Source organism: Thermobia domestica, chromosome 13 (assembly GCF_964235325.1).
Source record: "Thermobia domestica chromosome 13, izTheDome1.hap1.1, whole genome shotgun sequence".
Classification (NCBI taxonomy): domain Eukaryota; kingdom Metazoa; phylum Arthropoda; class Insecta; order Zygentoma; family Lepismatidae; genus Thermobia; species Thermobia domestica.
Genome location: NC_137466.1, coordinates 202,465,566 through 202,480,515, shown reverse-complemented (window position 1 = coordinate 202,480,515; position 14,950 = coordinate 202,465,566). Strand labels below are relative to the sequence as shown.

Genomic DNA, 14,950 nt, shown 5'->3' with positions numbered 1-14,950 from the left:
AAATATTTTTCAAAAGCTTAACAATTTTTCTTTTGCCAGTTTTTCGTAAGTGAAAAGAGATAATGAAATGTAACTTGCCTCAGTAATAGATAATGTTATTCTACACCCGAAAGTACGAATCGGAAGAATTTTCAGTGTTGTCATCCATAGAAATTACAGTGTAACCAGAATTTGAATTACCCCAAAATCTAGGATATGGTAGCGACTAGAAAAATGAACTCAACGGCAGTTGATGACTTATCATATTGTCTGTGTTTCTTGTTAACTACTTTTTAAATACTATTTTGTAATAAAGAGTACAAAGTAAATAATTTTTAATTATCAGTAGAATTAAAATACAAATATTTTACTCGCTTTTTCTAATTACATTATTATATTATTATACCTACAGAAGTTATGGTAACAGATTTGTTTACGTAAAAACTCAAGTGTTGATACAAAGTACAGGAGTATACCACGGAATACTCAGCGCCAATTTTTGTATTTACATGTTTTCTGATTAAAGAAAAATAATAATTTAGTTATGTTTTGTAATTAAAAAAAAAAAAAAAATCTGGCTTGCATCACGCGTTTATTTAAAGATCATTCCAGAGAGAATTGTGGTGTAAAACATTGTCCTAAACACGAGTGATCATAGGGATACAAGTTAAGATTTTGAATCATCTTGTATCTTGGTACTGAGCAGATGAAGAACGGGGTTAACAGAATTCGGTTGTAGGTTAAAAATTATTCTTTCAAACTTCTGATGTATGCTGTGAATGCTTGTAAGTAATTTGAAACGAAAATTTCATTTCCCTATAATCTTGTGAAATCGGAGCTGCGTAAAACACTCACTTAGTTGCTTGGAGAATAATGCTCGCTATACACTTGACTATGAGATAGAAAATATTTTAGGATTTATCTTACGAAAAATTTTACGACATATGTCGTAGGAAATCCATACACGTGAAGATTTTTCCTGTTTCACATCCTCCGAAGAGGTGCAAGGTCTCACAACGCATAATCGGCCAGCAATCTTTTCCAGTGCCTTCTGCCTTGAATGCCTGTTGTGATAGAGCGTTAACTTTGTATGATATAAAAATGTATGCTCCTCGTATGCACTAATAAGTGCGCAAATAGCATTTATTGCTGGCGGAGAGAAAATAAATTTGTTTTCACTTTCTCTCACCTGATGTCGCTTAAAGCGAAATCTTACGAATTTTCCTTCCGAAATAGAGTGTGCTCTAAACAACAGAAATCCCATAGGGTCGTTCAGAACATAGGAAATGACATGCGTTATGATGCCATACACGTTGAGATTTTGACTCTAGGAAAGATCGTAAGATATTACGTAGGATTTACCTCATAGTGTATAGCAGGACTATGGAAGAGACCAAATATAAAAAGCATGGAAGAAAGAATAGGAGACCTAAACACAAATGAAGAACAGAAGAAAGCCGATTTAAAGAAGTTCTGGACACAGCTAAGGAGAAATGGATACAACGAAGAGGATAAGATCACAAGAGACATAGCAAGACAGGGAAAGAAAGAGGAAGAAGACAAGAACAAAAAAATGGTTTGGAATAGAAAGCCTAGGCAAAGAAACAGAGAAGATAAAGAAAATGCTTCGGAAAGCAGGAATTAGGACATACAGGAAAGGAGGAAGCAGAATAATTGAATTAGTAAGAAGAACCAAGAGAAAAGCAGTAGCGGACAAAGATCAAAGGGGAGTAATATACAGAGTAGAATGCGCGGAGTGTAACAAAATTTACATAGGAGAAACAAAAAAGAAAATGCAAGAAAGGATTAAACAGCACCAGGATGATGTAAGATTGAAAAGGGACAACAATGCGATATACAAGCATCACAAAGAGACAAACCACAGGATAGGGTGGGAAGGAGCAGAGGTCATAGAAGTAGAGAACAGAACTTTGGTGAGAAAATGGAAGGAAGCTAGGGAGATTATGAAAGCAGGAGACAAGGTGATGAATTGGAATGCAGGATTCTCGATAAATAAAGAGTGGGAGAAGGTTCTGCTTAAAGAAGAAATGAAAAGGAAGAAAGAAAGAGGAAAAATTAATAAGAAAAATAAGGATAATTAGAGGACAGAAGGTATCCAACGAAAAAAGTAGATTTTTAATTTGACACGTGTGCAGCTAAAAAGTGAAAGTGAAAGCCACACAAGTGTTACTTTTTAATGAAGGGGCGGAGCCTAATTAAAAGTTGATCTCCGGAGACTATATAAGTGATGACCAACTCCCAAGCAGCCAGAAGGAGTGGAAGTCTGATGAAGACACAGTTATTATGTTGAAACTGTTACGTGATACTGTTTTTTTGCATATTATCACATAGCCTTGCTCAGTGTGTTATTGTGTATTAGTACAAAATGGAAACAAGGCCTGATAGAATAGTTATAGTTATTTTTGTGACACGTTTGTATATAATTCTTCCTTTTCAAGAACATTCATGCTTATCACATGCAATCAGAAATACAACTTGAGTACGCTCTAAAGAAATTAAACTAATATTTATTTTACAGATTGACCTAGATACCGGTACACCAAAAGAAGTCTATAAAAATTCCTATTGTTATTTAGGACAGCTATTGTGCAGCACTTACAGGGGCTAGGAACATAGTCTGATTAATTCAATCAATAGAATAGTAACAGGGATTATTTATAACTTGCAACACCCTGTTTTTGTTATATTAAAAAGAAAAACAGTTGCATAAAGAATATTATTATCTTTGGCCAAAGATTAAATTAATTATTATTATCTTATAATATTTAGTTGTGTTTTTATCTTGTATTTATTTATGTTGATTAGTTAGCATAGCTAACATGTAACTTCTTTCGTTCTTTTTCTGTCCACAGGAGCAACAAAAGTCAAATATTCTATGTAAATGTCACCAGGTGTCTCGCCGATCGCTCAACCCTTTCTGCTAGATGATATTTTCTTAATTTCCTCCCACTCAGCGGCGACACTATCGCGATCAGGCTTTCTGCTTTCCTCCCCTTTATAAGGGAAGCGGTAGCCCCATCTCATCAGAGCTTAAACTGAACTCTCTGGTTACGGTGCTCTCGAGCTGCCTTAGCAGCACTTCTACGCCTTCCGCTGGCTTAAGTGATAGCCGGGTAGGTGATTCTGCGGGATCGACAAGAATGGTTGTCTCCCCAGAACTTTTCTAATAGTTAGTGACAGTCGAAGTGACGACTGAAGCCTGAATGATGGCTAAGATAGTTTTTTCTCTTTCTTATTAAGAGTAGTGACAGTCGAAGTAACGGCTGAAGCCTGAATGATGGCTAAGATAGTTTTTTCTCTTTCTTATTAAGAGTAGTGACAGTCGAAGTGACGGCTGAAGCCTGAATGAAGGCTAAGATAGTTTTTTTTTTTAAATAAAAGTTAGAGACAGCTAGAATGATAGCTTGGCTAGAATGATAGCCAGATATTGAAACCTTTAGTTAGTGACTTCCAGAGTGGTGGAAGAAGTCTTAGCAGAATAAGTTGTTTTTAAATATTTAACTATCAATGCACCGAGGTATTATAAACCAGATATTCGTAAGAGAGAGTTATTGGAGATCGTTAAAGATTCCCACTTAGTTTTTTTTTTTTTGTCCCCCTGGTGGCATCTCATATTTACTCGTTGCTTCTGAACTCTTCAAATATTTTTCCGTCTTTTAGAACACTAGTTCTACGTAGTATATTTATAGAATAAACTCCCTGTTTATTTCCTGTTACGTACAGAATTGTTTTTTTCAATCAAAACTATAAATATTTACCTTATTAAATATAATTTTTGTTTTAGCAATATGTAGATCGGATTTATTAGAAAATATACCCCTAGACTTTAATTCTTCTTCGAGCCAATTAGCAGCAAGCAAAAGCGTATATATATATATATATATATATATATATATATATATATATATATATATATATATATATATATATATATATATATATATATATATATATACATATATATATATATATAGATAAAGAATCTCATACCACATAAAAATAGAACGCAAATTTTAATAATAATATTTTTTTTTTTAAATTTTTTTTTTCGACTACAAACTAAGAACTCATTAATGAAATATAAAGGAAGACATGTTGAATTTTAGCTTATTTTTGTTTTCTATCCTTACGCAATACCGAGGTTAAAGACTGCATCTATTATTAACGTGAGCTCCGAACCATGATCGGGGCGAATAGGCCATCATGTAAGACATCAAGTTTCACAGTATAGGCTGTTTTCCACCACATTATCTCGCTCTATAATATTTCGTCTCCAAGAGACATGGAAATCTCGCTGGTCTAATGGCTAACGTGTGCACCTTTGACATAAGGGTCCCGGATTTGATTCTCTGTGGAAGTGATTTAAAATTTTAACTCATTAGAATGTTTCGGATTCCATCTTAATCTGTAGATCCACGTCTCTTATAGCCTAGGTGTTGAAAGGGACGCGAAAGTCCAACCCAACCATACCAATCGAAGATGGCAACACCACACGACCGTCTGGCACTGGCTGGAAGCATAAGTGATAACTGAAACAGGATTAATTAAGATTAATCACGAACTGTAAAATGAACGAATGGAGTCGTGTTTACCATAACTTACGAAAGAGCGCCGAGTTCGATGTGGCGTAGTAATTAATGCTCCTGATTGGAAAACCGGAGTCGTTCGATTCCTACTCAACCGTGCATTTTCATTCTTTGAAGTTCAACCGCAAGATCTTTTTTTTATATTTTGCTTCTGGCATGGATTAGAATCAGAAAATCAATTTGTATAGATGTCCTTGAGGGATGCTGTAAATTGTAAACATGTAGGAGATAACCGATGTTGGTTTACAGAGCTCAAAGTGAATGATTTTTAAAGAAGGTATACTTGAGCTCGCGAAAGAAGCAAACTGCTTGAATTTGAAATTCCAAGCTTTTGTTAACTTAGTGACTCGAGTTTCTGTCCATTTTAGCCACATGCGCAGATCATACTTGAATGGAAAGGGGGCAAACGACGAAAGTAAAGAACATGAACACGTTGTCAGTATTTGAAATAATTTGCAGTTAGGGCATAGTATGTCATCTATTTTCATCAAAATGCTGAAGAAAATCCATTCAGCAGTTCTTGTACAATTTCTCTGATTTAGATAATATCTGTAGATATTCTGCTAGGAGTAAGGAAAGTAAATCCATCAAACATATCGTGAAGTGTTGAGACATTCAAATGATAAAACTCTTCATTGTCCTTACAGCGGCAGATGAACGCTTTACGGGCAGAGGTAGCTTTCTAAAATGTCTCGATAAACATTTCTCGTATTATTTTCTAATGTTTTTTTGCACGCAATTGCATTGTTTTACCTTTTAAAATTTGATGATACCAGTAAATGTGTATGTTAATCACTAACTTCACTGTATTATTATATATTTTGTACAACTCTATAAACTGAACAGTTTTCAAAGGAATCCTATAGTTTTACTGTATACAAAATGAACAATAGTAATAAATGTATAATTACTTACTTCAAGTGTTAAGATGAGCACTTTTATACTTTTAATACATGAGTTTATGGTATCACACATCATAACAGTACTATTAATTTTTATAAATACTGTCCAGTAAACCTGTTTACATTACTGTTATTATCTCCGTAGTTTTTTGGTTAAAGAAGAACACGTCGCATCGTCATCCCACAGCTACAAAATAGGGTTCTGTACTGACGTTGGTTCCGATGGGAATGCTAGTGTAATTCAGGATGACGAGAGCAAACCGCCGAAAGTGCTTGGACGGAGAAATGAGACTGATGTTATAGGTTCAGGTATGTATGTATGTAAGAGTATTATTGTTATTGCTAGACCTATGTTATAGGTTAAGGTATGTATGTAAGAGCATTATTATTAGACTGTATTACAATTAATTTTAAAACTAATTTGTGGAGTGTGAAAGATATCGAGCAAAGATCACACATACCAGGGTTGGCAAAAACCATGGTTTCTATTGAAGAATTTTTTTTTTTTTTTTAGACCAGTTTTTTTGCTTTGCTTTAAATTGCTCTAAGTATTTATATCTCATATGGACAGAAATAAGTTTGTTTCGCCTTGATGTTCTTATGCAACAACCGGGTTATGCTGGAAGGGGTCACATAAACTTAAAGCGGAATCCAAACTGCTTCTCGGCTTACATCCGAAAGAAAATTGTCATTCATTTGAACTGGAAACGGTAACCAGTTGGCCACAAATGTGATACGTCTGCCGATTCATCTATGAAGGACTCCTGATAAAAATACGTTATACTGATCTTTACGTAGGCCTACTTGTTAATATAATTGTCAAGAGTCATTTCAGAAGGAACAAAAAATGAACAGTTGCATAAGTGAAACCATTATACAGAATTACATATGGGCAATTTCAAAATACTGCAGAGTACAGAAGAACTAATTTAGTCCAAGTTAGTTCACTATGACTTTTATTAGTCCAAGTTAAAGAAATACAACGACTTAATTTGCATATCAGTAAGAAAAGTGAATAAAGATACGAATTATTTGAGTCCACTTTGACTCTGACCCATTTATACATAAATAGATACCAAAGGTACTTCTGATTTCAATAAATGCCTCTCGTGGAGTTTGTATGATCTCCCCGCCAAAAAGTACGGCATTTCGATCAGGGTTTGCCCAAGTGGGCCCAGCCCGAAAAAACCCACCGGGTTTTTTCGGGTTGGACCCACCTGAAAAAACCCACCTTAAAACCCACCTGGGTTTTTGAGCTTTTTGTTAATATATTATTGCTACAACTAAGTTGATCACATTGAAAGTGATTTTTATCAAATTTTGGACATTCCTCGGGCGAATTAAATGCTTTCACGTTAAGGTATACAACAACATTCTACATAAGCCCTTTATAAAGTTCTGAATGCACTGAATAAATGAAAAAAAAACTTACCTTAGCTTGAGATAATTATATAACAAATTAATGTATTGATTATGCTTATAGCCTATTTGAAAAAAATGCAATTTTATATTTTAGAAAATACTTTCCGTAAATAGTGTGCTCGCCGACTCGGCTATGCCGAGGGACGTTATCCCTCATAGGGGAGACCGGGTCACATTGTCACAATTTTCACCTTTTATTTTCTTGTGATGCTTGTGTAAGGCCGAGAAGTATAATTTTTAGTATACACATACTTTGTTATCTTGTGCATAGCATATATATTTCTCTGTCCAATGTAACTCGCTCTGAACTGGACTTATGTACTATGTTTTATGATCAATACAGTTGTGACAATGTACCCCATATGCGGTGTAAGTTGTCACAATATATGGAGCAAATTGTCACATGTTATTCTTGTGGCACTTTCCAGAAATTGGTAGATATTATTAATGCCACTATTACTAATGCAAAAAGACTATAAATGTTACCAGCATTAAATACTTAGCGTCTGAAAGAGAATCAAAACATAATTAAATGAAAGGGGAAACTATATTAGTTAAATAGGAAAGAAAGTAGGGGAACCTGTAGCTTATATTTTCTCAACCTAAAAGATTTATTGTTACATCAAGCTTTGTAGGAAAACCAAAACTGCCATGAAAACAGAACTAACTCATAACTAAGGAATCAAAACTACAAACTGAAAGGTCATAACAAAATGACGAAATTTTCAAATCATATCCTACGTCTCCAATAGGCCGACACAAAATTAGCCAATTGCATTTAAGTTGCTTCTGACTGTAGTTTATGAATTGCAAAGAATTCCTCTGATAAGACAACTGTATAGCTAGGAGAGGAGTAAATATTATTACGAAGTTTAGTTGCGTTTTATGAGTACGCACCGCAAACTAGTTTGAAAATGTTTATCCTTTTGCTTCTACACCTGGAGGTCATCGTCAGAGCCACAGTTAATACACACGTAAAATAAGTTCTGCTTCCCTCAGTTTTCGTAGGCCGATTCCTTACATCGAATACACTGAATTTACTTCTCGCTACATGTACTCGCACTGTATGGATCGCCATAAACTAAACACAGTGTATCGTCGTCCTCTGAGAAAGAATCGTAATCTTCTCTGGACCTTGTTTATAGGTGCAAAACTATTTGCTTGGGGAGTTCTTATAGCAAGAGCACCATGTCTTTTCAGAAATACCGGATACCAGTCTGGGCCAGCAATGGCCTTTCCATTCCACAACTCTGGGCATTTCAATCCTAGCGCTTTTGCATAGTTGTAAGCCAAATCGCGAACCTCTTTTGTAGTGAGTCCAAATTATATGTGCGAAGCTTGTTTTGGTATGATACTAGTAATTCTTCCTAGTATTATGAAGAGTAACCTAATGTAAATGAGCATTGGCCGAACTGTAGTTCGCCATCTGTAACACGTGCACAAAATCTTGCCAATGTTCTGTAGTGGACATGAAATTCTTTAGCAGCTTTAGGCCTACGTATTGATATGGGGTGATTTCTGACAACATGCCTCGTCTTATGCCGGGGCTCTAGGCCCCGACAACATGCCCCGTCACAGTGACAACATGCCCCGTCTTATTTGTGACAACTTGTCCCACGCGTCGCCGTTACTCTTTTTTACAAAATATTTATACCAAACGACAAGATTAGGCGCATTCAAAGTAGCACATTATGAAGCTCTATTTGTAACCTACATAACCACAGAAAGATATTTGCTGCTACAGACAAATGGCACTGAAAACAGACAAAGTTCAACTGACGCAGCACCGTTGTTTCCGCGCATCTCCAAACGAGTACAGTTAGTTGTGACATCTAGTAAGTAAACAAGAAAGCAGCACCTAATGTTTTCGCTTTTTTTCAGAATTGCTACTGTGACAACGTACCCCGGTCTCCCCTACGTTTGACGAGTTTAAAGCCATATGTGCCGGTACTACCAGTAAATACGTAGTGCATTAGTAAAACTATTAATATTATTTCTTACCTTTGATGGTAGCACAAGTATTCTTTAGTAAAATTTAGTTTTCCAACAATAACAGTTTAGTTCAGTTATTTGTTGGTACTCTTCAAATAAGCATTCTTTAGAATCAACACCAACAATAGCGTAAAAATTATTGTCAAATTTAAGAAGCTTAATGCTCAGAGTTCCGAAAACTACGTAACACTTACTACTTCAAGTGCTGAATTCAAACTTCCTTACTAGTGGAAGTTTCGATGTACAGTAAAGAAAGCTGCATTTTCGAGGGGAAAAAAAGGTCGCGAAAGAAATGCTCGGGAAATCCCTGCAACTGAACGCACAAAGCATCGGAACTAAATACTTCAACAATAAAACTATTTATTTTACGCTGGAAGATATTTAATTTCATTTAAGACATTTTGAAACATTTACTTTATAGAATATGAATTATATCTGTTAATTGTTTTAAATTAACTTTCTGGAAAGAAACGTCTTGCAACAAATGCTCGGGAATTTCACCTAATTGAACGCACAAAATATCGAAAGTGACCTTCAAATAAAACCATTTATTTTACGCTGTTAAATTAATATATTTGGTGCTCGTATTTGGCAAACGTCACTGAGGCTTCTGGGATGATTCGATCTACATTTGTTCGTCGTCTGCCTGTACCACACATACTACAGGGTACCACCTTCGATGTTTTAAGTTTAAATTTTCAGGATACAAACACGAGACACACTATATTTCCCGTATAGATTCAAAATGATGGCTTAAAAAAATAGCGGGTATCCACGCTACAAAGTGCAATTTTCGGTCTTTTAAGTTGAAATTTTAAGAATATAAGCACGAGACACACTAAATTAGCTGTATATATTTTGGCGGCGATCTAACGTAAAATTTCAAAATGGCGGCCATTTTTTCAAAACAGCAGTGAATAGAAAATTGTTGCAAGTTGTGACAATGATAATCTTGAAATATAAATCACATTTTAACACTTTTACCCCAAAGACATTGAAATATTTCGAAAAAACCCAATTAAACCCGAAAAAACCCGATTAAACCCGAAAATACCCGAAAAAACCCACATGGGCCCAGGTGGGTTGGGCTTTTTAAAAGAAACTCGGGTTTTTTTCAAACCCTGATTTCGATGTATTTCATCAATAGTAAATATAATTAAAACGAAACAATATTCAGAATTTTTCTTTGTTGCAATTGCGTAACAATAATGACAAACTATAAAGAAAATCACAAAAGAAACGTTCATAAACTTACGAGGGGGGAACCAAAAGAAACCGGATTGAAAGAGCGCTGCCGTTGCTAGGTGGGTCTAGTAGAGACCTTCCCAGATCAGGTTAACGTTTGATCGTATTATTGTTTTTCTCGACTGTTCTCGTTTGCCGCCTGCGAAATCGTTATGGCAGATTCAAAGGAACAAGGAGTGTGTTTGCTTCCTACATGGAAAATCGGAAACGAAAACTTACCAAATGCTTCAACAGGCTTTCAAGAAGGATACTATGAACCGCACACAAATTTTTGAGTGGTTTGGGCGCTTTAAGTGTGGTGAGATTAGTGTTGTAGATCGTGCTCGTTCTGGGCGCTCTTCATCAATTCGAAACGACGAAAACATCGAACAAATCTGCCCCAAAATCAGCGAGAATCGTCGTTTCATGATCGATGATATTTCAAAACAGGCAGGAGTGGGTTGGAGCTCGTGCCAGCGTGAGGTTTTGCAAACGAGACATGTTGCCGCTAAGTTTGTTTCTCGCCTGCTTACGCAGGATCAAATCATTCGTCTGAATTTGAGCCAGGACTTGAAAAATCAGATTGAAAGTGATCCAAACTTTTTGACCAACATGATGACATTTTCCGAGAATTAAACAAAATCTAAAAGGAAAATATTTTGATAGTGTAGAGGCTGTAAAAAGAACTTCGCAGAGCGCATTGGACGATATAAAAGTTCCAGAGTTCCAGAGGTGCTTCAAACAGTGGGAAAGAAGATGGGAGAAATGAATCGTATTTAATGAAGGGTACTTTGAAGGAGACCGAAAGAATTTTGTAAAAAATGTAATAAATTTTTTTTTAGAACGAAAGTCCGGTTTCTTTTGGGTCCTCCCTCGTATAAAAAAAGAAAAGCAAAAGTTGCTTTTGTGGTATAATTTCTTTGAGTAATGAATGGGGAATTTAGGTCTGGATATAATACGAATAAATAGATAGAAGTGAAAGATGATAACCCACAAACGAGTGGTCATCAAGATTTTACGAACATTTTTCGTTTTTTGGTTTAAACCAGTTGGTTTTTTGAAAAAAGAAAAAGAAAGCGGTTTAAACCAAGGTTTAAAATATGGTTTAAACCACCTCGTTTTAAACCAGACAACCCTGACACGTACCATTAAATTTACTCATGGATTGTATGTAATATTTGAAAAGTCAACTTCATCTTACGTTATATGCTTGTAATAAATTGCATACACATACAGTTTTAAGAGTTCTCTTGCCTCATCCTCAATGTAGCCTTTACATCCACGCTGGTCGACTTATGATATAAGAATTATTCATTCTGGAGGAACTCCTTACTCGAATGAAATACCTTTTAAGATGAGCACCTATAAAAGTTTATTCCACACTTCCGTGTTATGATTGACAAAATTTGCTAAAATGTTCCTCTTATAAACCGTTACATGAAAAAACGAATCATAAATGTTTGATGTACTGGAAATATGTTCAAATTATACTTGTAGTTATAAAATGTTGTTATAGTGGATTATTAAGGGTGACTAGTATTCGATACCTGGTAGTATTATTGGTACGATGTGAAGTGCGAAGGTAATATAAAAGCAAAAATAGGAATGGCGAAATAAGCCTTTAGGAGAAAGAAAGGTCTGTTTTGTGGGATCTTGAATAAAGAGTTGAGAAAACAGGGTATCTATCGGTCACGAAATCAGAAAACGGCCATGAAAGTAACGAAAAAGTCACGAAATTTAGCTTTTGGGTCACGATTTTTTTTTTAACTGTACAAATGTAAGTATAGATTGAAAAATTTCGTTCTATAAAACGTCAAAATTCACCACCAGAAATGTCCGTGGTCGGCTTTAGACGCTACCAAATCGCAAGCAAAATACGTTTCTATCGCATGGATGAAAATTCGGCCTAATTTGCACCCAAATTTGCTCTTGAGAATGTTAGGAAATTTTATGATTTGATGAAGAAAAGGTCACGAAATTTCGTTTTGGAATTTTAGTAGGTACCCTGGAAAATGACTCATAAAATGTTTCGTGTGGAATATTGTACTGTATGGGATAGAAACATAAACATTACGCAAAAATGATAAAAAGCGATTGGAAGCTTTCGAAATGTGGGTATGGAGAAGAATGAAGAATTAGCTAGGTCGAGCGGAAAATGAAAATAAAGTGTGTTTGAAATGGTTGCGGAGAAAAGAACAATTCTAGATATTATTAAGAAGAGGAAGAGAAACTTGTTGGGACATTTGCTAAGATGGAACTGTATCATGAGGAAGATGCTAGAGGGTATGGTGGCAAGAAAGAGAGAGGGAGGGGTCGAGGGAGACACAATTAATGGACGATATCAAGACAGAATAATCGTATGTGAAGACGATTAGTGGAAGACGGTGGAACATGGAAGCTTCTCAGTTGCACCAAGTGACCTGCCAATAATGACAGAATACTTATTATTAGGGCAACCCAAAAGCATAAAAAGCACAATAGCAATTTAAGCATATGGTTGGTACATTGAAAATGGTTGTGGTTGTCTAAGGGTTCAGGAGAAACTAATTTTAAAAGCATAATATAGCATAATTTTAGAAAATAAAGCATAAAGCATAATTTAAAATATATAGCACAATTCTTGGAAAATTCTATTAGAAAAAATCTTGGAAAATTCTGTTTAACTGTGAGTATAACATACTGCATTAATATTTTTTTTAAAACCAATATTTACAATGCAAAATCCATGAGAACATAACAATGCAACAATGTAAAGCTTATTTTTATTTCTGTAAACTTTTTGGTGTAATCCTTTGTTTATGTGGAGAAAAGGAAAAAAGGAAAATAAGAAGAAAACTTTCTGCCAACAATGAATAGTACACAGGAACTCCATACTATATTGTTTTGTGTTACCTTTTGAACTTGAGCACTTTCTGTACTTTTTGGTGGTATCTTTTACTTTCCCTTTCTGTGTATATATGCACCTTAGAGGTGCATACAAGTGATAGAGAAAACTGACTCGAGTAAAGCATATCTCTTTACAGTGCACTAAGTAGAAAATTCATTAAATATGAAAGAAACTGGTTGCATAAAATATTAATAAAAAAATAGATATTTAGAATATTTAATATATAGTAAATATTATATGTACATTATTAATGTAAAACAATGATTGAAATTATCAATAAAGCATAATTTGGAAAAAATAAAGCATAATGTGGGTTGCTCTACTTATTATATTATTATTATTATTATTATTATAAAATGTCTTAATGAGACAGTTTGGTCTCAAAGTAGCAAATGCATATTATATTAGAAAAATATTTCATTCGAGTTTCTTTATTTTCCAGAATGAAACATTCCACCGCATTTCAAAGTTTAGCAGCGAAACAGAAAAACTTATATTGTAAATTAAGCTTGGGAAATCTTAAAACTGCATGCGTTATGATTTATTACAAGGATATAAGATAATCCTGGCGGGAGCTCACGTGGTTCGGGTCCGACGTTAAGCTGTAGGTTCACTTTTTATATAGCCTTGTTTCTAAACGGGGCGCTAAGCTTCAGCAGATGTTATACCTCTTCACTTAGGTTTCTAACTCTCCATTTGATAACACGTAAATTTTGATATGGTGCTTTCTAACAAAGTATTGCAGGTAATGACCTGAAATTTTAAATAGGAATAGACAAGACCCATATAAATCCAACCACGGTCTCCAATTTACGCTACCTGTGTGAGGTTAATTGCAATAGGCTCTTCAGTAAATTTGGCAACAGAGAATAAAATGTATGCTGTAAAGGGGAAAGGGGCAAGTCAACATCTGTTTTCTCGTTAGTAGCTTTTAACCCTTTATTGGGCAGTGTTGCTCTCAAGCAACATCGCATTCTATTGCGTTATCCGCACGAATTATGACTTCAGTGATAATTTAATTGGCGTTATTGCTTTCATACAATATTCATATACATGATTTGCGGGTCGCTTCTTTAGATACATCTAATCTTCGTCAACAGGGGACAGTCAAATTTAGTATTGTACAAGCTTTATCTCCTACTTTCCGCGGAAGTTCATTTTTTATTTTTTTTATTTGTGGTTTCTTGTTCTGTAGGAAAATATTTCATCGAAACTGTTGGTAATTACTAAGAGTTCTTATGATATTTGACCATAATTGGGCAATGTTGCTCAGTAGCTACACATAAGACCTATTTTATGACAATGTTGCTATGAAATAAATACCCTGTATTTTGTAACCAAAGTTCAAAAATACTTTAAAAATTACAATCAGGAAGACATGGTTCAACTGTAAAAGCGACTAAATATTTTAATGGTAATGCTATCAATGCTTGCCCATTAAAGGGTTAAAAAAGACGATCTTGCCAGAAAAATTGTATTATTTTTCAGTGGATGGTCTGGAAGAGGCCAAAACCAAAATAACTTCTTTCTTCCTTTCACGATTTTATTTATTTCTTCCACCCCCTGCGGTCACAAGCAGGAAACTGTTTGGGTAAGAATTTTGAATTAGTAGCAAAAAGCAAAAAATAAAGATCAGAGTGATACTGCTGACGGATTAAAGGGAGGGCGGTCACTCCCACCGAGGACATTTCAATACTTTGAATAATCGGAGTAAGAAACGAGAAATTGCGTAATCTAATTAGAAAAGTTCGTTGAAGTGAAGATTTAGACGCATTTCAAGTTTCACAGCATTGTACTTCCTTCCCTTCTCAAACCCCTTCTGAAGGAGCTCTCTTCTCTTTTCGTCTGTTTCTCTTTTGAAATGCCCGTGCACCCGTACACATTTCTTCCTTATCCAGGAAATCTCTCCTTCCGCATCGTCAGTAATTGTGAATTTG

The 14,950-nt window shown here is 35.0% G+C and overlaps 1 protein-coding gene across 1 annotated transcript in view; it reads left to right on the top strand.

Moving 5' to 3' along the window:
- LOC145668955 (cation-dependent mannose-6-phosphate receptor-like) overlaps positions 1-14,950 on the top strand; it is a 51,687-nt gene that overhangs the window by 3,000 nt on the left and 33,737 nt on the right. Inside the window, exon 2 of the mRNA XM_081737246.1 lies at positions 5,634-5,797. Coding sequence (XP_081593372.1) covers positions 5,634-5,797 — 164 coding nt within the window. The remainder of the gene's footprint in view (positions 1-5,633; positions 5,798-14,950) is intronic.